This window comes from Vidua macroura, chromosome 19 (genome assembly GCF_024509145.1).
Source record: "Vidua macroura isolate BioBank_ID:100142 chromosome 19, ASM2450914v1, whole genome shotgun sequence".
NCBI classification, from domain to species: Eukaryota; Metazoa; Chordata; class Aves; order Passeriformes; family Viduidae; genus Vidua; species Vidua macroura.
The window spans coordinates 4,845,977-4,872,335 of NC_071589.1; the positions used below are offsets into that span (position 1 = coordinate 4,845,977).

Below are 26,359 nucleotides of genomic sequence, written 5' to 3' on the forward strand. Positions count from 1 at the left end.
ACATTTGATTCTCATGTGACATTAGCAATGTTCTGTCCTTATGTCAATGGTTTAATACAGCTGTGTGGGCCTGGCATCATGTTCTTCAACCAGAGTGGCTCTGATGTAACTTCATCTCCTTTTCTCACAACTTTTTTAAAGCCAGCCACATCCATACACACCCAGTACTTAGGAAGGAGAAAACTGAATTTTCTTATGTCATCTATAGGGTTTGTGCAGGGCCTAACACATTTGACTTGGCAAGAAAGAGGGATTTAATCAATAAAAGACAGGCTTAGTTTTTAATCTTTATTTAGAAAAATTTCAAGCAAAATCTTTTGATACTTCAAAAATAGTGATTTAAGGTCTCTCAAACTTAGTTGTGTCAAGGAAGAAAGTCAAGTACTCAGGGTACTGCAAATATTTATTTTAGAGTTAGAATTAATCCTCCCCTTAGATACCAGTTCTTCCTACCTGAAGAGGCAGGTGCTACTGAAAATAGTGACTCTTTGTTCTTCTTGTTTCTTTGGTCTCTCCAGATAGGTGAGTGTTTTGCCAGGAATGTTCCTGTGTGGCAACTGAGTCAGGGTACCCCATTACAGGCACTCCTGGGCCCGCAGCCAGGCAGGGCTAATGAACTTTGTGCTAATACCCTTTTCGCCCATCTGCCAAAGGTGAGCTGCTTAACTCCAAATTCAGAGACCTCTTCTGACTTCATGTCGTGCATTATGAAAGAACCAGTGTTACCCAAGTGTTCCCTTTCCTTAACCACCCTTTCAAGCAAACAACAAACCTGCTTCCCAGAGCTGTTTTCAGTCATGACACCTGGGGCAGGAATGGACAGCCCACAGTCACACACACTGACTCAGTCTTCAACTGTTTACCTGCTCAGTGACTTTGCTGTTTGCCACAGCAAACACACCTTCTAATTTAGTTTTAACATATTTGTTGCAAATGGTCGTGCAAGGACCAGCGTGTGGCTGGTCTCAGAGCTGCTGTCAGGATGTGCTGTTTTCCCTCTGCTCCTGTCTCTCATTGAAGTATTTCCTCTGCTCCTGTATGGCTTGTTCCAGCAGGGCCACATTCATCCCTTCCACGCAGGTCAATATTCGTGCTTTTACCACAGGACTGGAGGTTTCTGGAGAAAGGAAAACAGACAGAGCAGCCTGGAGACAGAGTTCCCTCAGGCAACATAGGACTCGAGCTGGGCAAATAACCACAGCCTGAGAACTTCAGGAGACCAGATTGGCTGCATGCTGCCACTGATGTGAGCAGCAGGAGCAGCTGAATTCAGTGACATGCTTTCCCTCTGCCCTGATGGCTACAAAATGCTAGTGACTGATACTGCATTCCCCTTGCACTTGGGGAACAGTGCCAGTGCCTGCCATGCAGCACCTGTCTACTTTGTGGCTGGATGCACTTTGGTTTTCCCTGGCTGAAAAGCAGCAGTGATGGGTCTGAGCTCATTTCTGAATGCCCTGTGCAGACAAGAGGGCTTAGAAGATACTCAAAGCTGGCTGCAACCAACAGCTCATTGGTGGCATTCAAGTGGCAACATGGAGCTGCACAGAAGGGGCCAAACCATGGTGACATAGCCTTGGTGACACAGCCACCATCTCAGTCTACTTCCCTTCCACCCCTGCAAAATGGGGCAAACTCCCTCCTAGGCTGGGATGACCAAAATAATAATTTTTCTAAAGGGATTTTGCAGCAGTGGCTTAGCAGGTCACTCTCTAGAGGCCATGTGAAGTGTGGTTTTCCACATGCCACTGAGGACTTCTATAGCATGAATGCAAATGCTTTTTATCAGGTGTGGCCAAGATAACAAAGAATTTGCTTCGCCATGCCATGGCCCAGCTCAGATCAACTCCCCACACAAAGCACCAAGCAGCTGGAACACAGGGCACCCCAGGAAAGGACAACACAGTGCCCTGCATGACAGTCTGCCTGCATTCCTCACATGTCTGAGGGCAGGGATAATATATTATTAGAGCCTTTCAAGGATGGCAAAGACCAACCCAGTCACTTGCAATGAGGTATTGTTGCAATCTGCCACTTTTGGGGTTAAGATGGTTGGTGTGGTGGCTGGCCAGAAGGCTTTTTAACATAGGTTTCAGAAGCCCAGCAATGTGGCTGAAATGCTTCCTGTTTCTAAAAAATCTGTGCCAGAGGACCAGATTTTCACCAAGATAAAGGCGGCTCTTCTCATGGTCAGCTGGGACAGACAGGCTGCTCCTGCCTTGAATCACATGCTTGTGTGATGGAGGAGCTGCACGAGAGGAGCCTTGGTCCAGGCTGCTCTCAGTGACTCAGGGAGCCCCAAAAGAGCTGATGTACCATGAAGAGCAGCAAAGAGCACCAGTTTCCAGAGCATTTACCTTCCCTGTGTTCAGCCTCTCCCAGGACCATGTAGGAAGATCCCACTTGGGCTTGGAATGGCTCCACAAACTCGGTGTCAACATAGACCTGGTACTGAGCTGAGTTGTGCTGTGTGGTGAGAATGGCTTCAGATCGGGCCAGGTCATAGCAGCATAACCTGGGAATGATCAATTTGGGAAGCTCAGCTGTGCAGAAAACCAATTACAAACCAAAAGGGGTGCTCAGTCAGTGAAGGAAAGGCCTGGCCTGCAAGGAGAGCAGGGTACCCTTCTCACCTGCCGAATGTCCTCAGTGTCTTCCCCTCGGGGACTGAGCTGTTGATCTCCCACGGGAAGTAATAGACACCAGCACTTGGCAGCATCTCACACAATGGCTGACCTGCAGTAAAGCAAAAGGTCTGACTCCATGCTTCTCCAGTACCTGATCCAAACTGTAAGTGATACTGCCCTTCAACTCCTTCCTTGCCCAGGTTCCACCATCCAGGGGGCTGCAAGAGCTTCACAGATTCCCTGCTGAGTCCTAGTTGTGGCTCACTGCATGTGCCAAGCCCAGGGCATCCTGGCACAAAGAGGAGCTGTCCAGTCCCACACAACCCCGCATGAACTACAGGCAGCTCAGCAGGTCCTCTGGGTCTCCCCCAAGCTATGGATGAGTTGAGAAAGGTTCAAGAAGTGGGGAGAAAGGTGACTGAGCAGTTCAGAGTGTGAGGGACTGAGATACTAGGATAACCTCAGCTGCTGGGGTGACAGAGTACTATGCAGCAAGATTTAAGGAATGATCCCTGTTCTCATACTAAAAACATAAAAAAGTTCTGTCAGTGTCTGATTCTGCAGCTGGAGAACAATAAGCTGGATCCAAGCCAGCTGAGTTTTGTCAGAAGTCTGGCATGGTTTAGTAGACAGCAAGGAGTGAGAAGGATTAATTCCAAGCCAAGGCTCAGGTGGGACCTCTTGGGAGCTCCTGTGGTAGAGCAGGGCTGGCACAGGCAAGTCAGCCACAGCAGAGAGCACACAGAAAGGCAGGAATGCAAAGCAGCTTCAGCCAAGTTCTAATCCTGCCCAGTCAGTGTCATAGCCCGGCTCCTGGCTGTGCCCTGTTTTTTTTGGCATCATTTTCTCCCTTGCAGGTTGCCGGTGTTTGGAATGTTTCCATGCTTCATTTACTGCTTTTCTCTTAATTTTTTTTTTTTGCCTCTCTGTGGGGGACCCCAAGGGCTGCACAACAGCCCAGGCAGGGAGTCCTGCCACTCAGAGAAGTGGGTCCATCCATGGGCATTCAAGGACCCCCAACACTGATTACTCAGCAGAGGGGACACTGAGCTGTGTCCTGAGCTGTGACACACATGCTGTGGCTTTAATGCTTGGTGACCCTTGCCCACCCCATGCATTGCTCACGGGGTTGCAACCTTGCAAAATGCCCCATGGAGGACTCTGTGGGAGGCTGCCGAAACCAGGGCGATCCTGGCTTTCCCCTCCCCTGCACACGCCTCTCTCTCAGCCTGCTGCCTCACAGTCCCATGCCAGGCTGCGGACACCAAGAGCGCGCTGAAAAACCCCTCTAGCAGAGTCCCAACCCACCTCCCCTCCCTCTGCAGCTCCCTGCATCCCCGCCGCACCTAACATTCAAAAAGCAGGGTCAATTCTGCACCTCCAAAAGGGCAAAGGCTGTCCTGTACTGCTCGGGTTTTGCTCCTGAATCACACTGTGCAGCAAGGTGGATCAGCCACGGATGCAAGATGCTCGGTACGCATTTAATGCACTTTTTAACGTATGGACTCTTTTGGGTCGTAAGAGCCGTACCCCAATCGCCACACACCCTGTGCCCACCCAATGTGCTACCTAATGCATGCGCCAGCTGCAGTGCAGGACCTCGCAGCGAGATTTAAGGCAGGCCCAGCCCCAAGCGCAGCCCTTTATACGCAGATCCACAGCACTATCCAACGCCGTGTTTAACGCGTGCACAAACGCAGCCCGCTAACGGCATCTAATGAGCTGTTTATTTAATTAACTACTCGATGCCGATGCCGCGCTCTCCCAGCGCTGCCCCATGCACACCACAGCGCGATTTAAGGCACCGCTCCCAGCACGACTGAACGCGCGCTCACCGCTCCGCCATCGCCTCCCGCGGGAAGGGCGGGCACGGCGAGGGACCCACGTGGTCAGGAACCACGTGGCGTCGCGGGGGTGACGTCACGCGGGGGCGGGGCCGGGCAGCGGGGACGGGACGGGACGGGATCGGTGCTGGGACTGGCACTGGGACTGGGATCGGGATCGGGATCGGGATCGGGATCGGGCGGAGCCGCCGCCGCGATGTCGGTGAACGCGGACCTGCGGAGGGAGCGCGCCGCCGCCACCTTCCAGCCTGAGCTGCTCACCCACATCCTAGACGGCGGCCCTGGGCGCACCCGCCGCCGCAAGGAGATCGGTGAGGGAGGGCCCGGGCCGTGGGGACGGGGAGAGACAGCCCCGGTCAGGGCTCGGAGCGGGAGAAGGATATGCGGGGGGTGGGAAGGGGAGAGGCTGCGTGGTGGGGGAGACCCAGGGAGAGCGGGATACAGGGCGGGGGTGAGGAGCCTCGGGGGAAGTGAGGAACCACGAAGTTGTGAGGGGATCGTGGGGCGGGAGAGGGTGTGGAGGAGCTTTTGTGGAGAGGGGAGACCCCAAGGAGAAGAGAAAGCTGTGAGGAGAGGGTTTGCAGGAAGAGGGTCAGCGTAAAGGAAGGGGTTAGAGAGGAACAGGAGCTGCGTTACGTCCCTGGTCCCCCTCTTCTCCCCAGAAAGGATATAGGGTGGCCCTGATAAAGCAGTGTCCTTTTACTTCTCTGTTTCCCCTTCCTCCAGAGGGTAGAGACAGCTTCCCATGGACATTTCTCGTGGGGTCTGTCCCTCCTTTTTCCTTCCTAGCATGCTCTTCTTGCCCAACAGTACAAATGTAATCTATTTGTCACCCCGCACAATGTGGTTATGAGAGATTAATGAGCTACTTCCAGGCTCTTCCCTAGGCCGGGACTGTCAGAGGCTGGTGTTGTGTAACTTTGCTACCAAAGGGGGGACACAGAAAGGTGCTCTCTGAGCACCTTGTTTTCCAGTTGGCACAGTGGGAATAATAACTGTGCCCTTCTGCTGGAGTTTCGTGGGGATCAGAGTTCACAAGGCTTCCCGAGCCTCTGAGGCTGTTGCTGAGGGGCCTGCTGGTCTTACATCAGTCAATTGCCCTCCTGCCAAGTCCAGAGTGCTTTGAACTGAAAATGGGGTTTATGTGGGGAATGAGAGTGCCAGCAGTTGAGCTCTCAAAGAGCTTTGATTTCATTCTCATTTGGTTAGCCTCTAATTTTATTTTCAATTTTCTGATACCTCTACATTGAGGTAGAGCAGGTAAAATGCTGGGTCGTTGCTTACCCCCCGCTGAGGTTTGTGGAAACTGAACTTGTTTTCCTCTTCTGTTCTGTCCCTAGAGGCCTTAGTTCTTAATGACCCTGACTTCCAGCACGAGGATTTGAACTTCCTGTCCCGTAGCCAACGCTATGAGCAAGCCATCAGGAAGAGCTCCTTGATGGTGATGAAGCTGAGGGAATATGGAATTGCAGATCCTGAGGAGATCTACTGGTTTAAAAGGTACCTAAAAAGATCCAGAGTTTGCTTCTTGTACTTCAGTCATCACCAAGGATGCTAGGGTTGTGCTTTTTTCCTATGTTTGTTGTCTAAAGGAAGCTCAAGACCTGTATAAAAGTTCACTCAATTACTGGCTTCAGTAATTTCAGATTAAACCCTGAATTCCTGAATGCTGTGTTTTCTTAGGGCTTTTTTTTTTAACAGCAATACAACATTAACAATTATACCCTGTTCTTTATGTGTGATGCAGAAACTAAAAAACAGAACTTGAAGTAAGATTTTTTTTCAAAAGGAATAAAAAAATCATACTGAATTCCTTTGAATCTGAATAGATCTTATGAGTTTGCAGCTTCTGATGAAATCTCTAAAAGATGATTACTTCACTTTGCACTTAGACCTAATAAAGTCACATTGCAGAGATACTTGAAACTATTCCAAGATGGTTTATAAGTTCTTGTGTATCACTATCTGTTCTGGGCCCCTCCTCTAAGCTCCAGAGGTTCTCTTTGACCCAGAGCCTTTTTGTTGTACCTGACCTTTAGTTTATCTGATAGTACCACCTTTGGATCAAGTTAATGAAAATAAGACTGTCTTTACATCTGAGTTTTCATTCCTTCCAGAAGAAATTAGAACTCAGTTCCTGATTTTGATGCGTTTCTCCCCCTAATTCTGTTAAACTCTTTCTGTTTTAATCAAACAGAAACTGATAACAGAGAAGTTACACAGATGTAGAAATCTGTCGTAATCCCATGGATATATCCTCTGGCACATTAAATAATGAACCACAAGCCCCCTCTAACTGGTTTTGTAGAAAAGCTGTCATGGGCCCCAGGGCATGACCCTTGGCATTAGGAAATTGAAGTCATCTTGTCCACTGTGGTTTAACTTTCAGAGAAACTGGTCTGCACTGACCTGTGCAATGAAGGTTCTCATGGAAGTAATGTAAATAATTTGAAAATCATCATTGGTGGACAGTGATAACAGGGAAGAAGTTCAGTGACAGTAGTGGATTATTCAGATGCTGCACAGCCAAAGTTAATAATTAATTTTTTTTTCCTACACAAGTTTTATTGAAAGTGATGGGGAAGTTTCTTTCTTTATTTATTTATTTCTACAGAGAAAATTCAGCAAAGTCTATCCAGTCTATCAGATGGAAAATTCTAACAAACTTTCTGTCTTTTTGTAGCATTAATGGCAATATTATATGAAAACAGACTTTTCTGAAGTAGTCAAATGAGAGATTCTGGTTTTGTCTTTCTATAAATTTACTTTGGAGTCAGCAATACTTAAGTGAATGAAAGTGTAATAAATATTTCGTACAGATACCAAATAGTACCTCCATATCTAACGTGGCATGACTGGTGTGACTAGTCAGAATTCACAGTCCAAAACCAATAGAAACAATAAAAAAGGCTTACTTTTTCCCAAGGTAAAATCTAATTGCCACCATTCAGGATTTCAAAATATAATTGCAATTACTGTAGACTGAGTGTATTTGCCATTTTAAATTTATTTTATATACCATATTTATTCTGTAATAATGTATAGCAGAATGAAGAGCAGTGTATAAACTTCTTGCCTACAGGTGAAGTGTGTTTGCTCTAAGAACTGTACACTGTTGATATTCTGAAATTACTTCTTTACTATAATGTGTGGTGTTGGCAAGGGAGGATATGGGCTTGCTGCTGCTTAAAAATGGATTAAATGAAAGGATTTTTTTTCATCCTTTGATTTCATTTGCATTTTAATATCTGTCCCCACTTTCCCACTTGCTGAGTGTTAAATATTTTTAAAATTTGGTGAACTGCACCCAACTGACAAAATTATGTTTATTTCTATCCCATATCCAAACATGCTAATTGATGCTCACTGGAAGTGACTTCATTAGTGTAAAACCTGACCTGGAGAAAGTGTGTTTGGGCTTACTCATTTTTCCAAACTGAAAACTGAATGGATATGGTGTTGCAACATGCCTCAAATGAAGTTTATGAAATAGACTTGATGTTCTTGATTCAGACATCAAGTTGCATTTATTGTGATTGACATTTCAATTTACGGGAGCTTAAGAAATTTTGTCAGTTATCCCCAAAAGGCAGGGACAGATTTACATATGCAATTTTGAAGAATTTTTTCCCATAGCTTTCCTAAAGTGCCAGAATGTCTCTAGGTGGCTTTGCAAATGACTCACCAACTTTATAGCTTGATTTATGAGTAGGTGAGGAGAAAGGCTGCTTCCCTCACTGCATTGAAGACATATGTAAACAGTTACTGCTGCTGCTGTGACATGTCCAAGTGAATGCTCCTCCTTCTTATTTCCAAAGGGCTTTGTTGGACTCCAAATCATAAGAGGATCTAATAAATATACTTAATTGCTTTTCATGTAGTAATTCTTCTATGTCCACACTGCAGTTGCAGCTGTTGTGACTACAGCTTTGAAGGCCATCAGCCTAAAAGTGCCAATATTTCAGATTTCTTTTACAGTCTAACTGCAGCAAAATCTTAAGGCAGCATGAAAAATGGGAAATGTTTCTGGTGTAATGCTCCAATGCTCTTGGAAGAGAGCAAGCTGCTTAATTTTAATTCACCTTCAACTTTAATTAACTTTCATTGAGGAAAATGGGATTAAACAAAGCAATGAAAAACAGTTGAGACAAACTGGGTCACGGAAGAAGAGAAGATCTGAGAGCTGCTGGTCACCAGATGATTCCTGTGTTCATAAGCATTGCATGAGTGTCCACTTTCCCTGTTGGAATTTGTTCTTACATCTCTAAATTCGGACCCGGAGTAGCTTTGAGCAAATCAAAGTAGAAAAACTCTACTGTGGGCCCTACTTGGCATTGCTAAATTAATACAGAGTGAATGAGTCTGGCTTAATCTAACTTTGATAAAACTGGAACAGGAGTTTATTGCCATAGCAGTTGTTAGCTCTGAAGCCCAGTTAGCACAGCTCAAACACAGCTCCTGCTCCTCCACTGGGATGACCCTTCGTGCTCATCCTGAAAGAGTTACTTCAAGAACTGCCCAAAGAAGAAAAGTTTGCACAAAGACTAATGTAAAGTAAATGCCCCTGTTCTGTGACCCAGTTCTGCAGCCTGAGGACGGCTTTGCAGTTGTTCCTGTAGCTTTGGAGCCTCTGAACACACAGGCTTTGCTTCTGTCATCCTCTGTGCACTTTGAGACAGTGACACACCTGTCACATAAATGCCTTTTACTGTGTGGGTGGCACTGATTGCTGTGAACTCTGGGAAGATCTATATTGCCAAAGCACATATTACTACACAGCCTTCTCCCAGAAGTGGATTTGGAGCTGCTGCCTCATTGTGACACTGGTTGTTGCAGTGAGGCTGACCTCAGAGTAGCTGAGCATTGATCAGATGGTCACTGCCACCATCAGTCTTGATGGAGCAGAGTATTTGGACAGTTACACACTGCAGCCTTTGGAGAACAGCCAATCCAGGTGCTGGGAGTGTTGAAATTGTAATGGGAAGCAGTAAGAGTTCAGAGAAAGAAATGGAAAGGAAGAAAACCTGTTGTTCCTTCCTTCACAGCTGGTACTTCTGTTTGCCCTGTGTCTTGAGGAAAACAGGATTCTCTCTCACTGTCATTCAAGTTAAAAGGCACATTAAGGAAATCCTAAATCTTCAGTGTGGAATACACAGAGATGAACAGTTTCTGCTGTAATTTAATTTTCAGCTTAGTTAATGCAAGCAGCTGTTAAAATGCTGCACGTTTGGCTACAGAAACATCATGACCTCCTGACACAGGGGTGTTAAAGCATCCACTTGCAAAATGTCTGTTGTCTTCCTCCTGTCAGAGAAGGTAATAGCAATCATTAGATATCTGGCACTTGTGATTAAACTTCCTCATAGGCAGTGAAAGTTGCTGGAGTGACCTTTTAGAAGATTTCTGGGATGTTTTCCTGGAACATTATGTTCAAAGAAGCAGTGATTTTTCTGATAGCAAAGCATGGGCTGCACATTTTTCTCAAGTTCTTTCAATGATTGTTGAAAATATGCAAAGTCCCATTCAAGCTCTTCCCAAGCTACCCTGAAACTTCATGTTTCAAGGTCAGCACTCACTTTCTCCCTGTAGATTTGTCCTTTTTGGGCCCAGGGAGTAGGCGCACAATAATTGTGCTGCAGGCATTGAGGAAGAAAAGGGGGCTGCTGTTGCTGTATAGGTTCTGGGCTAAAAGAGTACCCTACTTAGGAAACCACAAGAGTGTTGAAAAGTTCTGTCTTGCTGTCCTTGCAGCATTTTTAAGCCCTTGGTCACCCTGAAAGCATCAGCTTTGGTAACATCTGCTGCTGTAGGCAAGAGAGGTTTTTTTTGGTGAAAGAGCTGTGTGCTTCGATTCCAGGAACTTGAGACACTGTACCTGCACCCACACCAGTTTAAAGCACAGTTAATACATTAATCACCAGCATTTGATTGCTTGATTACAATAATTTTGTTCCCGGAAAAATCCATGGCTCATTTACTCTCGCTCACAGTTCAGTGGTGCTTTATTTCTCACTCTAAGGCTGGTTTTCACAGCCTGTACAGGACCTACTGTTGAATTATCAATTATTTACTCTCTGCATGATGCAAAATGCCAATCACAAATGCTGCTGTAATTGACAAGCTATGTGCAGAACATCCCCTGTGGTATTTATGCAGAAGGCTCATTTTTTCCTCCTCTATCTCAGAGTTTAGATGGAATAAACATTTGTGTACAGAATATTGAAGATGAAGAAACTGGTCAAGCTGCAGAAGGAAAAATGTTTTAATTGAGAATGTACTTTGCCTACCATTGTGGCTACTAGATGATTAGTTTTCTTTCATGAAATAACTTCTGCTTTGGTGAAGCACACCTAAAATGTCTGAATTTTCTTTCCATTCCCTCCAGCACTAGACTGTAATGGTAATTTTAAGTGAAGATGAGTTCCAGCTCTCACAGCAGATAGAAGCAGCTGCAGGCAATACAGAGCTGTTCCAAAAAGAGCTCAGTCACCAAAGAAACCTTTTCCTTTTTAATACATATTTCTTCTAACTAATAATGCCCTAGTTGTAGGCTACCATCAGCAGTGGGATTTATTCCCACAAAGCCTCAGAGATGGGGGAGAAAATATTTTGATTTTCATGTCCTTAGTTTCAAGTTCCTCATGAACCTTTGTAGAATAATATTTTTTCCAGTTACATAGCAACAGCAGGATTCATGGGGTGAAGAAGATGCCTGGAAGAAACATTTGTTTCCCCATTGGTATTGCGTCTGATGCCTCCACATTTGGAGGTTGCTTGTGGTAAAAAAAAAAAAAAAAGGTTGGATGAGGCAAAGAGATTATTTATCTTATGCTTCAGGTGGAGAAAAACCTTTCAGGTTCATGGTAACAGTAAGACTGAGATCCAGATCCCTCTATTTCTCTCCTGTAGAACATGCTTGGGCAATTTTCCTGAACCTTTGGGTCTCCACTTCAGCATGTTTCACAAAACCATAGAGACCCAAACGTCTGCTGCTCAGAAGGAGAAGTGGCTGCCCCTGGTCCGTGGAGTCAAGATAATTGGCACCTACGCCCAAACCGAAATGGGACATGGTTAGTTCCCTTCAGGGATCAATGGGTAACCTCTTTTCTCTAACTCCAGTGGGTAAATCGTTAATGTTCCCTGGGTCAATCTAAAAGGGGGAAAGGTAAAATTCCTCAGTTAATGGTTGATGTCTGTAGCCAGACAGCCACCTCATTTCACATCCTGACAATCCCAAGATTCCTTTTGGTCTTTTCCAGAATTCACCTCTTAGCTGATCTCTGCATTGGTAGTTCTTATCTTTGTTTTGAAATGAGGAGGTTGTTCTAAGCCCTGAGAATCTGAATTTCACCTGAACCAGTTGGAACATGTCAATGAACAGTACTGTGGTTTTTACTTTTGCCTGATTTTGGGATGGGTATGCCAGAGCCCTCAGTGCATGGCTGGCCTGCAGAAACAGGTCAGGAGCATTCCTACAGGAGCAGTGGAGCACAGCAAGATTGTGAGTTCTGGGTTGAAAGTCAGGTATGCTTTGCCCCAGGCACTTTTCTTCCAGATGCTGCTCCACTGCAGTTGTACAGCTTCCTGGAAAGATCTTGTTTACAAAGAAAAAAAGCCATCCTATTCCTGCTGTTGTTGAAAGCAACTTTCACTGCTTCAAATGGAAGAACATTTAATGGATAAAAAAACAGTCTTTTAGTCCACAACCTGGAATTATGGCTGTTAAGTACCAGGAAGAATAGTTAACAAACAAGGACTCCAGTGCTTGTGCTGGCATCTGAAGTGGGAAAGCCTGAGGTGCCAAGTCTGGACACTGCTGGGTGGCAATGCCAGCTGCCTGGTTGCTCAGTTACAGCTGCTGAAACATTTGAAGAAGATTCAGTGGAAAAAACCCTGTCCTCTATCCTGCTCAACAAACCCAGCTCAACACCAGAAGCTGAGAGAGAACTGAATGGCAACAATCAGTGCCTTGCTTTTCCACACCAGCTGTTTGAAATCAGTCACATCCACACTGCAGTGATTGATTTTACTTCTGATTTCACATTAGATCATTGCACTTTCTTGCCTGCTGATGGTTGATTTCCTTATAGTTCTCATGTTGTTTCATGGTTAAATGGGTATTTTGACACTAAATGGAATATAGTGAAGTAGTTACACTTTCTATGCTGAATAATTAAAATGCAAACATGTGGCATTCCTGCTGTGAATATTGAGTATCTGATATTTCATCAGTGAAGCTGCTGCAGTACTTGTCACTTAGCTTTGCTTAATTTAATCCTGATGTTTAAAATCTGGTGATGGGGAAGCAGACCTCTGGATTATTGAATTGAACTCTGGCCTGAATGGGTAGTTACTCAGTTTTATCTTGGTGACTCTACGTGTGATAGCCTGTGTTGATTTTAACCTCTTTCATAGTGAAGAAGTCTCCTCTCTCCCTCAAAAAAAAAAAAAAAAAAAAAAAAAAAGGAAACACAAATAGCACAGGGCTGAAAATGAAACAAGAAGGAGCAGTGGAAAAGTGAAAATACTGTGCTGTTTCTATCTGGGTTTTTTTGTCACTCTTTGGCTGTCAGCTGTGTATTTCTCACCAGTACTGAACTCACTTAAAATCTGGTGTTCCTGATACGCCATTGTTGGGCTTGGTCACTGTGCAGTCAGAAAGCTTAGAAAACCTTGCTGCTGGGTTTATTATAGTTGAATTTATTTGTAGGAGTCTGAGACTATCAAAAAACAGTATTGGGAAGCCCTAGGGACAGGACTAGTTCATATTAATGTGTATTTAGAGAACACAAGGATGCATTGTTCCCTCTTTGCTAAGAATGTCAGATGAATCTGAGCCAAGCTCAGATCAGTGCTCTTTCCATAATGCATATCATTTAAATATAGATATATTCCTGTTAAAGTCCAATTGAATTTATTTCATACATAAATGAGCCAGATGGAGGTACTGGTCCTCAATCTATCACCACTATTTTAATACTCAAAGCTGTCAATATTTTAAGATTTAGTGATGAATTAATTATTTCTATTGAAAAACTTAATAGACCACTTAATTACCTCACAGTGGTGTTTGACAGAAGATGGAGAAAAAGTAATTCTAATGAAATATATTTAATTTGAGATAATTTGTGCTGGTGATCTACAAATTTAAAAATGTTGGGTTTCTTCCCAATTGTTCATGTTCACAACTTTGAGTTATGCATACAGAGCACTGTCCTTTTAAGAAAGTTCTTTAAAATAGCAGAAATTGAAGTTGATTTAAAATGCCATGTACATTAATTTTGTCTGATGTTTAATTTTTAAAAAATAGAGTAAATAGTGCAGCCAGTTAGGATTTGCCTTTTTTTTAAAAAAATAAAGTTCATTGAAAACCTAACTCGTTTAGCTGGATAAACTGTGACTTCCACCAGGTTCTACCTTCAAAGCATGTCAAAAAAAAAAAAAAAAAGGTGAACTTTCTATATTTGGTTGAAAGCACACTGCGTTCAGCCACGTCACATCTCCAACAAACTGACATTCTCAGCTGACTGCCTCAGCCCAGTGAACTTAGGGATGCTCTGATGTTCAAACCAGAAGTTCTCGTCCATCTTTTGGGTTGGATTCATCCTTTTTTTTAATCAATCACACTGCATAAAAAATAGGGGAATGTTGCAGATGCACTTTCTGCAAGATTACAAAGAAATGTACTGCAGCATGTTTATTTCAAAGTGAGTGCAATTTCGTATTACTCAGGCCTGAGTAAAGGACAGTGCTCTGGCTCTCTGAAATACACTTGCTGAATTCTGATTGATGCATGAATAATTTTTTTTTTCTTTTTATCTCTTCCTGAATCTCCACCATGAATCCTCATGCTTGCTTCCCTCTCATAACATTCCCTTCACGCTCCCATCCTGTGACAATTCTTCACAGCTTTGTTCACCGTGGACGGCCTGAACCTCTGGACCTTCACTTGGGCATGTTCCTCCCCACTCTTCTCACCCAGGCCACCCCAGAGCAGCAGGATCGCTTCTTCATGCCTGCCTGGAACCTGGAGATCATTGGCACTTATGCCCAGACTGAAATGGGCCATGGTACAGTACATTCAGTAAATGCTCTTTCTAAGAATGCCTTTGAGTACAGAGGATTCCTGTGCCTGGGTAGAGCAGTGTGTGTGTGTGTCCCACAGCTTTCCACATGCAGCTGTATGCAGGGAAAAGTGGACAGCCTCTGCAAGGGTTAATAGAGCATTATGCCATGTGCTGCTTCCCTCTTCCTCTGAAGAGAGGGTTTGATGTCTGTACCTCTGTAAATGAGCACCTGGGTGCTCCTCCAATTCAAACCAGTATCATTACTGCCCATCACTGGTGCAGTCAGTTTGGTGGCATCTGTTCATTTTACACTTGCTGTTCTTTCCAGTTTGAGTTCTGATTTGCTCTAATTAATGTTCAGTGTAAAGATAAAAGAACAGAGCTTTGAGGTAGTGAAAGAGATGCCAAAAAATTAAGAGTTGCTTGTTCACCTCGGGATTAACCTTGGATCAGATGGGTCAGGATTAACTTGGTTGCAATGCTCATGTTTTGTGGGGAGCTTTTTCCCCTTAGTTCACTCCCATGTGTTCTTTTTAACTGACCATAAAATGTGTTGGGCTTTCTGAGTTCTCTCTCATGTTGACTTGGTTTTTTGTTGCCATTCTTTTGCTTTCAAGCTTTGAAATGAATTTTGATAACTCCAGCAGTATTGTGATTGCAACACTTCTAAATCAGGTTTCAAAGGGAGGATATTCTGCCCTGGGAAACTTTAATTTTTGTCATCTCAGAGTTGCAGTGAGAATTATTTTCTAAAGATGAGCAGGATTCACCTTTGTGTTGAAGGGAAATGTAGAGACTGTGTGAAGCATAAAGTAACTTCAAGTCTGAGGAGAATCTCTTGGAACTAGTGAGGTTTGAAGATCCTTTGCCAGCAGAGTATGTCTGTCTTGAGCTGCCTGTGGAAGTCTGCCATTACCTCCATGCTTTGGGAACGTGGGTGCTGCAAGATGATCTCCTTTTTCCCGTTGGAGCTCTTGTCCTGCCCTGTCAGTCCAGGCTCTCAGGAGTGTTCACAGCTTGTCTAGTTTAAGCAAGTAGGCCTGGTGATTTTGGGAGTTTTTAAGACATTCAGGGGCAGTGCCGCTGCTCTGAGACAGGTGTGTGGGAAGTGAAGCACTGGGGGCAGAAGACAAAGACTGTTCCTGGAATTACCTCCATTGTTATGCAGTCTCTTCATCTACCTGCATCAGTACCTGGCATACACATGCCATTACTTGCTCTCTTGGAGCTATGGATGATCTCTTCTGGCAGATCAGCTCCATCAAGTGAGGAGAATGTAGGCTTGATGAGGGAATGAAGAGGTGATGGCTGTTTATTTCGTCTTGTGGCTGAGAACTGGATAGTTTTATTTTGCAATTTAATCAGATTGCATTTTATTGAAATTCAGGTGGGTGTGTTCCCATGGAATATTTTAAATTAGAAAGGGCTTCTGGTCTGTGTGATAGCAAAAAGGTGTCAGATTGGAGGTGCTTGGAAAACTAGTCTTAGGCCACTGGGGAAAAAAATCAATGTTTTCTGAGAATTGGCAGTCCAGAATGTGGTCTAGCCCTCACTTGTTCTTCCTTAATTTGTTGATATTTAGCTTTTTATACCTTTAGCCTAAAAGCAAAATTAAAATTCAAACATTACTACTGGAGTTCCACTTTCCATTGTCCAGTTTTGTCCTTGTCTCTGTTTTGTGACTGACTTCCTGCCAAAACAATGTGTTTACTTGTTTCCAGGGACTCATCTTCGGGGCCTGGAAACGACAGCCACTTACGACCCCTCTACACAGGAGTTCATCCTCAACAGCCCCACTGTCACCTCCATCAAGTGGTGGCCAGGTGGACGTAAGTGTGTCTAAATCTGGCAGATGTATGGACAAACTCAGGGGGCTGATGCTATGTGTGTTGTATCTACAGTGATATAACTGAAAGTTGATCCAAAGAGTTGGCTGAAAGCCAGTCACTCTTGCATAGCAAGCTGACTTATCAGAGCCTGCTAAACATTGTCTGTGTGCTCTGGGGCTGTTGCTCAGGACCATTCACACTGTGGAGTTGGTGTAATTTTTGATTGCTTGTCTCAAATTATTTACAGTTCCTTCAGCTTCACTGATGGGTATGCCAAGGAGTCGGTGTTTTATAGTTAAGAAAATTGTGTTGTGCAACTTCCATTGACTTGAGCAACATTTTGTCGTAGAGCTTTATGACTGGGGTGGCATCCAGTGGGGTCAGTCTGGTTTTCTAGTACAGGATGTGATGAGGTTATCTCAGAAGAAAGACTCTGTGTGTGTGAGCATGTCTGACTGTGTTCCTGTGCTGAGTCCTGCTCCCGTTGCAGTTGGGAAGACGTCGAACCACGCCATCGTTCTGGCTCAGCTCTACACCCAGGGCCAGTGCAAAGGCCTGCACGCCTTCATTGTCCCCATCCGGCAGCTGGGCACACATGAACCTCTGCCAGGTACAAATTCACACTCAGGGAATAGATTACATCTGTTTCTCTCTGACTGTATACAGCTGCTCTGTCTTGTTAAAGTCCATAGCTATTTCATTAGCTGAATTCATCTGGTCAATCACAGGGCTTAAATGAGTCTTTCTTATGACTGAACTACCACTAAATCATCTTTCCTACCAGGCCTTCAATTTGAAGTTTAGTTTGGGATTTGATTTTTCCCCAGTGAAGTTTAGTTTGGGATTTGGTTCTGCCCCAGTGTCTCCTAGCTATGCATTCCATGAGCAGCACATCCTGCTTTCTGATAGGGGAAGGAGAACTTCCGTCACTCTTTAGCTGGAAGTGAGCTGGATGAACTTTAGAGACAGCTCCTGCAGTGAGTGGATAGTAGGGCTGCATGGAAATTATGGACGCTCCCATGTTTTGATATCCAGTTGTTGTGGTTTAACTCATCAGGCAGCTAAACACACACAGCCATTCCCTCCACACAGAGGGATTGGGGAAAGAATTGTGAAAAAGGTAAAACTTGTAGACTCAGATAAAGACAATTTAATAGGACAGAAAAAGAAGGGAAATTAATAATAATAACAGTAACAATAACAACAATGGTAATAATAGTAGAATATGCAGAGCAAGTGATCACTGTGTGATTGCTCAGCACCAGCTGACTGATGCTGAGCCAGTCCCTGAGCAGGGAGCTGTCATCCCCCCCAGCTGGCTTCACCCAGTTTTATTGTTCAGCATGACACCACATGGTGGGAATATCCCTTTGTCCAGCTGGGATCATCTGTCCTGGCTGTGTCACCTGCCAGCTTCTTGTGTCCCCCAAGCCTCCTCACTGTTGGGGCAGTGTGGAAATTGAAAAGTCCTTGATCTGATGCAAGTGCTACCCAGCAACAACTGAACCATCAGTGTGTTATCAACATTGTTCTCGTGCTAAATCCGGAACACAGCACTGTACCAGCCACTGGGAAGATAATTTCACTCTATCCCAGCCAAAACCAGGACATCACTTTTCTGTCAAAGAGATTAAGGTCCCTGTTAACTCTTACTCCTAACACTGCCAGGACTTGCTAGAAAACTAACCAATCTCCTTGTTGGAGAAGGCTTGAACTTCTTGTGTTGTGTTTAGTCCCTATTTCTTAATGCAAGTGGCTTTGTCTGTGGCAGGTATTACAGTTGGTGACATTGGCCCCAAATTTGGCTATGATGAAATGGATAATGGCTACCTGAAAATGGACAACTTCCGAATTCCTCGGGAAAACATGCTGATGAAATATGCCCAGGTAAAGCAGTGAGTTTCAGCATCTGCTGTTAGAAATGGGCATGCTGAATGCTCTTGTGAGCTTGAGTAGTGCACCAGAAGGACTGTGGGTGGTTTGTAAATGCTGCTTGATGAGTTTACAGTATGAACATGTTAAAGGGAAGAAACTTCACAAATCAACAGGCTGCATTTTTTTTTTTATCTTTTATTTTTTGGCAGGTTGAACCAGATGGCACCTATGTGAAACCAGTCAGTGACAAGCTGACCTATGGGACCATGGTGTTCATCCGTTCCCTCATCGTGGGTGACTCTGCTCGCTCCCTGTCCCGGGCCTGCACCATCGCCATCCGCTACAGCGCCGTCAGACACCAGTCTGAGCTGAAACCAGGGTGAGTGCAGGGAGACCCAGAGCAGCCTAAACTGCTGAGGGAAAATTCTGAAGTACTGGGAGGAATGGGGGCTGTGGCTGGTATTTGCTTTGGCACTCGGTGTGGTTTCAAAACACTGTTTGTCCTGGGGAGTGCATACTCTTTCATTTTTGGAATGTCCTCCCCTGCCAGAGGCTTTTGCTGGATGGTCTTAGAGAGTCTGGCTTGATATGGTTGGTGAACTTACTTAGAATAGGGATAAATTTGGTTTCTGCAGCAGGTTGCTACCACTGACATGCTAACTCATCTGTGTTTTGCTCTAGGGAACCAGAACCCCAGATCCTGGATTATCAGACCCAACAATACAAACTCTTTCCTCTCCTGGCAACAGCATACGCCTTCCATTTTGTGGGAGCCTACATCAAGAACACCTACCATCGTATCAGTGGGGACATCAGCAAGGGGGACCTCAGTGAGCTGCCAGAGGTAGTGTGTCCTCTGGAAACCAGAGTGTTGGTTGAATTTGTGTGAGGTTTCTTCACAGCTTGGAAGAAGAGGCATTGAGCCTTTTTGGCTTTCACTCATGAGATGTCTTCTACTTCTGTAGTTTCAGAAGTCCCCAAGTCCAGGATGTGTTGGTGACATTTATTTGCTCTGTTAATTTAGCACTTTATAAGAAACAGGGAGTAATGCACAGTGAGAAAGCTACTGGGAATATATTTTCATTCAAAAGGTGCATTTCCAGGAATGATGGAGTACTGTTTGGGAGTTCAGACTGGTCTTGTGCTTGTGCTGTAACTTCTTAATTGTTCTTCCAGGTTCCTAGGGTAGAGTAGGTGTGTTGATCAAAGTATCAGTACTATACTGAGGGCTTAGGGTTGTAAAATGTTAATTTTCTGTCAGGGTTTGTGACAATGGGCAGTTGAAAACTGTACATAAAATGTGTAGGGGCAGAAGGAATGATGTACTTAAAATAAGTCTTTCCATGTACAAGGGTTTTCATGTAAATATTTGGCTCAAGAAAAAGTTCCTTCAAGGAAAACAAAAACCTGTGGAACAGCGCAAGAATGGTGTTGATTTCACTTTGTTTTTTCTGGGAGTTGCAGTCCTTAACATTTATGCGTGCAAGCTAAGACTGCAAAATAAACCTGGCTTTGCTGTTTCCCCTCAGCTGCACGCCCTGACAGCAGGGCTGAAGGCGTTCACCTCCTGGACTGCCAGCGCTGGCATTGAGGAATGTCGGATGGCGTGCGGCGGGCACGGCTACTCCCGCTGCAGTGGCATTCCTGACATCTATGTCACCTTCACCCCGTCCTGCACCTATGAGGGGGAGAACACTGTCATGATGCTGCAGACAGCCAGGTATGGGAGCTCTGCACGGGGATTTCCAGCCTCTCCTCATGGTCCTTGTGGCTAAAGTTGATACCAAAAGGGTTAATTCAATTTCTGCTGTGTAACTTTGAGCAGCGAAACAGTATCTGCTATCCCAGCAAGGACAGTTGGAAGATAAGGGGGAGACATCTGGCTTAGGAATGCAGCTACAGCCAAAACAAGGACTCAATCTGGGAACTTGAGGAGGGTTTTATGGTAATGAGTTAATTATAATATGCATGTAGGGACTGTATGTAAGCAACACACTTGTAAAAAATCACCTGCACACAAGGAGGAGTTACGCCCATGCAACCAGACATCTGTAATAAATTATGCCCTTCTTAAAACTAAATTGGTGTTGAGGAGTCTTTTATTTGACTGGTGTGCAGTGAATTTGGTGACAAAGTAATGAGCAGAAGTGTCTGTATTAGCACAAAACTGGTGTCATGTTTCTGTCCCCTACCCCATTTTTGACAGATAATTGTGTGCTACAACTGTTCTTTCTGGCCTGAGCCTCAGTGAGATGACTTTTGTCCATTCAAACAACTCATGAGTAAGAGCTGCCATCTGCTGTCTCTATTTTCAGGTTCCTTATGAAAAGCTACACCCAGGTGACCTCTGGACAGCAAGTCAGTGGCATGGTGTCCTACCTGAATGACCTCTCCAGGCAGCGCATCCAGCCCCAGCACGTGGCTGCCAGGACTGTCACCGTGAGGATCAACGACCCCACCAGCTTGGTGGAGGCCTACAAGTCACGTGCTGCCCGGTGAGCTCACACTGACTGGGCTGAGCCAAGAAAAACTGGGTGAGGTGGTGGTGATGCACTGCCCTGTTTGTGTCGGGTTCTTGAGGCATGGCTGGTGAAGCTTTGATCCATTGCTTTCAGGAAGTGACACACTTTACTGGGTTGGGGACAGGTTTAAGTGCTTTGAGGTTGCAGGGGGCTGCTCATAGCCTGGTTACTCTGCTCCCCAGTCCTTTGAGATTTCTATTTTTCTTATTTATGCGTAAAGTATATTCAAACTTTAAAATACCAAACTACTCAGAGATCTCTCTGGAGAGAAACAATCCTGATATTAAAGTTCATTGTGAGGGAAGTGGGAGAACAGAACAGACACCAACTTGTGAGTAGGTATTGAAGCACCACATGTGTGCTGTCAGAAGTCCTCTTACCCCTCTGTAGCTGTGTTGTAGCTGAGCAGTGATTACTGGTGTTATAGAAGCACAACTTGTTACTCCAGTCACTGTCATCACTCACGGCACATGAGAAGAATTCTGAGCTCACGTGCTATGACTGACATGTATGAATTCAGTGTATGTCATCCTGTTAATGTGGTGTTATTATGTAAATTGTTTTTCTTTCTCATATGAAACAGGCTTGTAGAATCTGCAGCAAAGAATCTGCAAGCTGAGCTGAACCACAGAAAGAGCAAGGAGGATGCCTGGAACAGGACTTCCGTTGATCTTGTGCGGGCATCAGAGGTCAGTGATGTGCCTGCTAAAGAAATGTGCTGTGAGAGCTCCTCATCTTTCTGTGTCCCTGACTGACCCTCTTTGGTTTCTGCAGGCCCACTGTCACTATGTGGTAGTGAAGCTGTTCACAGCCAAGCTGGCCGAGGTCAGTGACGCCGCCGTCCACGCGGTCCTGACCGACTTGTGCCTCCTGTACGCCCTGTTCGGCATCAGCAGGAACGTGGGCGATTTCCTGCAGGTTGGTGCCTTCCTCCAGCACCCCAGATCTCTGAAGCCAGGTTCACTGCTTGCATATGTGCTTTACATTCTAAGCTGTATGGATGTTATAGGTGTAAGTTCTTGGCTGTTGGCTGCCAGAAGGTCTTTAGCAGTGCAGTTCTGCTGGAAGGCTTTTATAAGGTTTCCCTTGTGGATAAATGGAAACAGGGTTTAGCTGAAAGGGTTTCCAGTTGGTGACCAGCTGCTGTGTATTAAAAAACAAGGAATTAATAAAGGAGCTGCAGTTAGATGTGCTCCACAACTAATACCCCTGAAAAGGGATATTGTGCTTCAAATTCTAACTCATCCTTCAATGAATGGCTTTACACTGTCAGGTGTTGCTTTTCTTCTCTTCATTGTCAGTTTGAGATTGCATTTGGGCAGGAGTGTTTTGTTTGCTCTTCAGGCAGACATGGTATGTTTTATCTTCCCATTTTCCTCTTTCCTGCTTACTAAAAATTTCCCTGAAGCTAGGCACAATTTAATACCCTTATATGCATATTCTCCAAGAAAACTTGCTGCTGCAGTTAACTTACAGGTACTCACAGAGTGAGTCTCCCATTCAGGATTAATAGCTGGGCAGTATGGAGGGCATGTCCTTCTGCTTGTGCAATGTGCCAAATTGCCAATTTAATTACCTAGTGAAGAAAAAAAAACCCTGGTGTTCAATGAACTGCTGTATTTTTGTGTGTGGGAAAGCTGACCTGTGTGAGACCTTGGGGAAGGGAAGGATTTGTGACTTGTGTAATCCTTGTTTCCCCTCTCAAGGCGGGTATCTTGACCAGTACCCAAATAACCCAAGTGAACCAACATGTGAAGGAGCTCCTGGCTGTCATTCGTCCCAATGCAGTGGCACTGGTGGACTCCTTTGACTTCCACGATGTCCATCTGGGGTCTGTGCTTGGCCGCTACGACGGCAACGTCTACGAGAACATGTTTGAGTGGGCAAAGAAATCCCCCCTGAACAAAACACAGGTAAAGAAACCTCTCTTCTCTTTCTCACACGACCAGAGAAATAACTCAGTTAAGGGTTGTTAAGTCTGCTCCAGTGATCTCAGCAGGTAATTGAGGAAGAGGGGAGAAAAGTCACAAGTAATAATGAACCAAAACTAACAAGCTACTTTCAGTTTGCTCTCTGTAGTTTTCTCTCCCAGATGTACCTTGCATTCATCCCTGTGGGATCTCTTGAGCTTCTCAGTGAGGGAGGAAATGGTGCACTCCACAGAGAAACAACTGAAGTATCTCAGTGAATTCAAAAGCAATTATCACTTGCTGTTGATTCTGCTTAGTGACAGTAGCTGTAGAAGCCTTGCCCATTTTCTGGCAAGTCTTCCAGTCTTGAGGCAGTAGCAGTGAGTGGTGAAGAAAATTAATTGCTCCCCTGTAGTACTTAGGTGTCAGATGTTGTATATCTGGCCTAGGACTGGAGCTGCAGCTGAGCTAAAATAAACTGAAGTGTCCCTGCTCCTGATGCCTTTATTTGAGGGCAGACTGTACCTCCTACAATGGGCTGCCAGAGACTGCAGCTGGAGTTAAATCCCAGCACAGTTTGCTCAGTGTTCTGTACTACTGAAGTCAGTGGGGCTTAGGAGCTTCATTACAGCCCCTTAGGAAACCTGTACCAGTTTTCTTGTAATTAAAATGCCAGACAATTGTATGGATGTAAATCTTGCATTTCTTTCTTAAAAGAAGGGTAGTGGGCAGGCTGTTTTTTATATTCTCATGCTTTGTATCATGTAGACCCTGAAATACAGAAGTTACCTGGCTGTTCTTAAATCTCCAAAGTGCCTCTGATTCAAATTTTCTTAGTATACAAACACACTGCAAGATGTGAGGAGGTAAAACTGTTTCAAAGATCAAACCTGACCTTGTAACCGCTGTCTTGTTGTCCTGCAGGTTCATGAATCTTTCCATAAACACCTGAAGCCAATGCAAGCCAAGCTGTGAAGCCTGCAGGTTTTTTAAAATGCACTCTTGCCCTGCCCTGAAAAGTGGGTCTTTGCATCCTTCCTTCAGGCACCTAAATCAAACCTTTGAATCCTGTAGCTGTAGGACAGTGAATAACTGTAGCTTTTCTTTCCTCTTTTATAAACGGAGGAGGTGTTTGGGGAGAGTGCATAAGGATTGATGCCTCTTTTTAAAGTGCAATTATAATGGTAAAATTAACCTTTTAAAAATCTGGGAAAGCTTTATGGATTTATACAAGGATTGCTTTTGTGAAGCTGCTAACTAGAGAGAAGTTCCTGTCAACTGGAAAAGGTGGCAGGGCTTTACTATGACGTAGTTGACAGCCCTCAGGCAATAGCTTCTGGTGAGCAGTTATGTCCTCCCCTCAAAAAAAGCATCAGTGTCTTGATTTTTAAATTTTTTTTTTTTTAAGATTAGTCCCACCTCTCTCCTCATTTGGCAAGTGTTTGTGCTGTGTGAAGCCTCCTGCAGAGCTCTGTGCATGTGAGTCTGCGTGTGGCACTGTTTTCCTGATGGATCTGGGAAGTAAATACCCATCCTTCTCTGGAGCTCTGCTTCAGGCATCTTTCCAGAAGAAATCCTCGTGTTTCCTTTGTTTTCCTTCTTTCACTGCCCTGCACAAACTCCTTTTCCCTTTGTGCCAGCTCTTGGTAAATAGGAGGTCAAAGGAGAACATAGTGATGCTGCTCTGAGGATAAAACCAACTCCTAGTAATCAGCTGGGTGCTGATGACAGATGTTCTGCCCCTCTTTTCACTCTTAAGTGTTTTCTAGCACTATCTCAAAGCACTTTACAAACATTACTTATGTTGATTTGGTGGGAAAAAAAACACATGGTAGTGGTAAAAACTGCAAATTTAACCTGGATTGTTGAAGCCAGTATTGGAGGGCAGAAATCAGTTGACCAACATCCTCAGGTCTTCTGATTTTTCTGGGATGTTGTCTTGGTTTTTTAAAGGCATTTGTCAAGAAAGCGACAATCCCAAGTGAAGTGTCCAGATTTTTATTATTTTTCCCACCCATGCATTTCCAAGGAGCTTTCTCTGATTTGCTTAATTTTGTTTTGATACCGACTTGGGCCTTGCACGGTGCTGTCTGATTGAACAGGAAGAATTCAGCTTGGAGGAGAGCGTCCTGCTGCCCTGGGAAATCAGTGCAACAACTACAACCAAGCAAAATCATTGCTGCTTTTCCACACCAATAACTGTCCAATAACCATAAAACCTTTTCACACTAGAGAAGGGCAACTCTGAGCTTAAAATGGTAAAATAAACCCAAATCCTGCAGTTCTGAGGCAACACCTGAGAAGCTGCTTCTCTGCAGCTTTGGGCTCTGTTAGTCTCTAATTTTGAATCAGTTTTCTGGCACTAACAATGATCAGACACAAGGTTTGGCTCCACGTGCAGTAGCTGAACAGAAAGAAATGTTTAATTTTAAATAAACTAATCAAACTTGCCTTTTGGCTGCTGAGTGTTTCAGGTCCCATGGAAGTTCAGGATGCCAGAGGAGGCTGAGGGCTCTGCCTTCCCTGTGTCCAGTGGAGGGAGGGATGGAGGAGCAGGTTAAAAATATGCTAATGAGAATGGCACTAGCTGTGTACAGATCTAATAAATTACAAAAATGTGTTTTCAGACAAAATGTCTTTCTTTTCACACACTGCCTTCAGTGGATCTCATGTAGATTAATGGGGGAAGTAGAATGAAGTATTCGGAAGACCTCAAATTAATTGGATTTTGGTGTTTTACATAGTGTGACCTCCCTGGTTTTGCCCTGCAGTGTTGTGGGGCATCCAGGCCCATCCCATGGGGATCCCTGTCCCATCCCAGGGGATCCAGCCTCTCCTGCTCTCCCCAGTCCCAGGGGAAGCACGGCTGGCACAGGGCAGAGCTGGCTGTGGTGTTTGCTCGGTGTCACTGCAGCTCCAGCACCAGCAAAGGCTGATCAGTGCCCAAGCAAGGTCTGACCATGGTGCTGGGCAGCAGCAGATTCAATTCACAGAAGTTGTTTTCCATTCGTTTTTGGAGATGATGCACTGGGAAACACTTTCCTTCCTTTCTGTTGGTGAGGATTTTGTACGCTTCTTACCCTGCTGAGGTTGGTGATAACGCCTGAATGCCACAACCTGGCGTGATTTGCTGTGTCTCAGGGTCAGCAGTGTGTAAACTCTGCCCTGCAGCCTCACCCATCCTTGGGCAACACGATGGTGCCATTGCCACAAGTGCTGAGCCTCTTGTGGCGCAGGAGCAATCTCAGTGCCAAGCCATGACCCTGTAAGCGACTCTGTTCCTGCAGAGTCCTGAAAGGAGCGGGCTGTGCCATCGCTGACGGCAGCGATGGACTCCTAAAAACGCCACCTTTTGGGGACGGCTTCACAGGGAGGCAGCATGTGAGGTGAAAGCCACTGCAGGAGGGCCTGCGCCTCATCAAACACCAGAGGCAGACGATCCCCGGGGATTTGCGGGCGGCAGGAACTCCAGTACCAACAAGGCAGGAGCAGGACCGGCTTCGTTCTCCACTCAGCCTTGGTGTGCACTGCCCGCGGCACGAAGGAGGTTTGGGACACTCCCCTCAGTGGGGCAAGAGCGGGGATGGGGAGCCCGGGGCGAGGGAAGAGCGGCGGCTGAGGGGACGCTTCTAATCAGGCAGTACCAGGGGCAGCCCCACTGCGGGGACCGCCTGGGTCAGGCGCC

General features: G+C 45.1%; 2 protein-coding genes across 4 annotated transcripts; one reads left to right on the top strand and one right to left on the bottom strand.

The window, feature by feature from the left end:
- Nucleotides 1-274: 274 nt before the first annotated feature.
- Nucleotides 275-4,488, bottom strand: TEN1 (TEN1 subunit of CST complex). 2 transcript variants are annotated; one of them, XM_053995082.1, is made up of 4 exons: nt 4,463-4,488; nt 2,634-2,736; nt 2,358-2,515; nt 275-1,117 (listed from the first exon to the last, which is right to left on the bottom strand). In XM_053995082.1, exons 2-4 carry the CDS (start codon nt 2,717-2,719, stop codon nt 978-980), a joined length of 384 nt encoding a protein of 127 aa, XP_053851057.1. In that variant the 5' UTR covers nt 2,720-2,736; nt 4,463-4,488; the 3' UTR covers nt 275-977. The 2 variants fall into 2 exon arrangements, with proteins under 2 accessions (XP_053851057.1, XP_053851058.1); XM_053995083.1 differs by lacking the exon at nt 4,463-4,488 and adding an exon at nt 4,197-4,441.
- A 122-nt stretch (nt 4,489-4,610) lies between these two features.
- Nucleotides 4,611-25,124, top strand: ACOX1 (acyl-CoA oxidase 1). Of its 2 annotated transcripts, none has more exons than XM_053995078.1 (14): nt 4,611-4,782; nt 5,812-5,971; nt 11,381-11,541; nt 16,260-16,367; nt 16,858-16,977; nt 18,139-18,254; nt 18,452-18,621; nt 18,924-19,086; nt 19,772-19,962; nt 20,558-20,737; nt 21,348-21,453; nt 21,539-21,682; nt 22,471-22,677; nt 23,599-25,124. In XM_053995078.1, the coding sequence occupies exons 1-14, from the start codon at nt 4,668-4,670 to the stop codon at nt 23,647-23,649; spliced, it is 1,992 nt and encodes a 663-aa protein (XP_053851053.1). In that variant the 5' UTR covers nt 4,611-4,667; the 3' UTR covers nt 23,650-25,124. The 2 variants fall into 2 exon arrangements, with proteins under 2 accessions (XP_053851053.1, XP_053851052.1); XM_053995077.1 differs by lacking the exon at nt 11,381-11,541 and adding an exon at nt 14,381-14,541.
- Nucleotides 25,125-26,359: the final 1,235 nt, after the last annotated feature.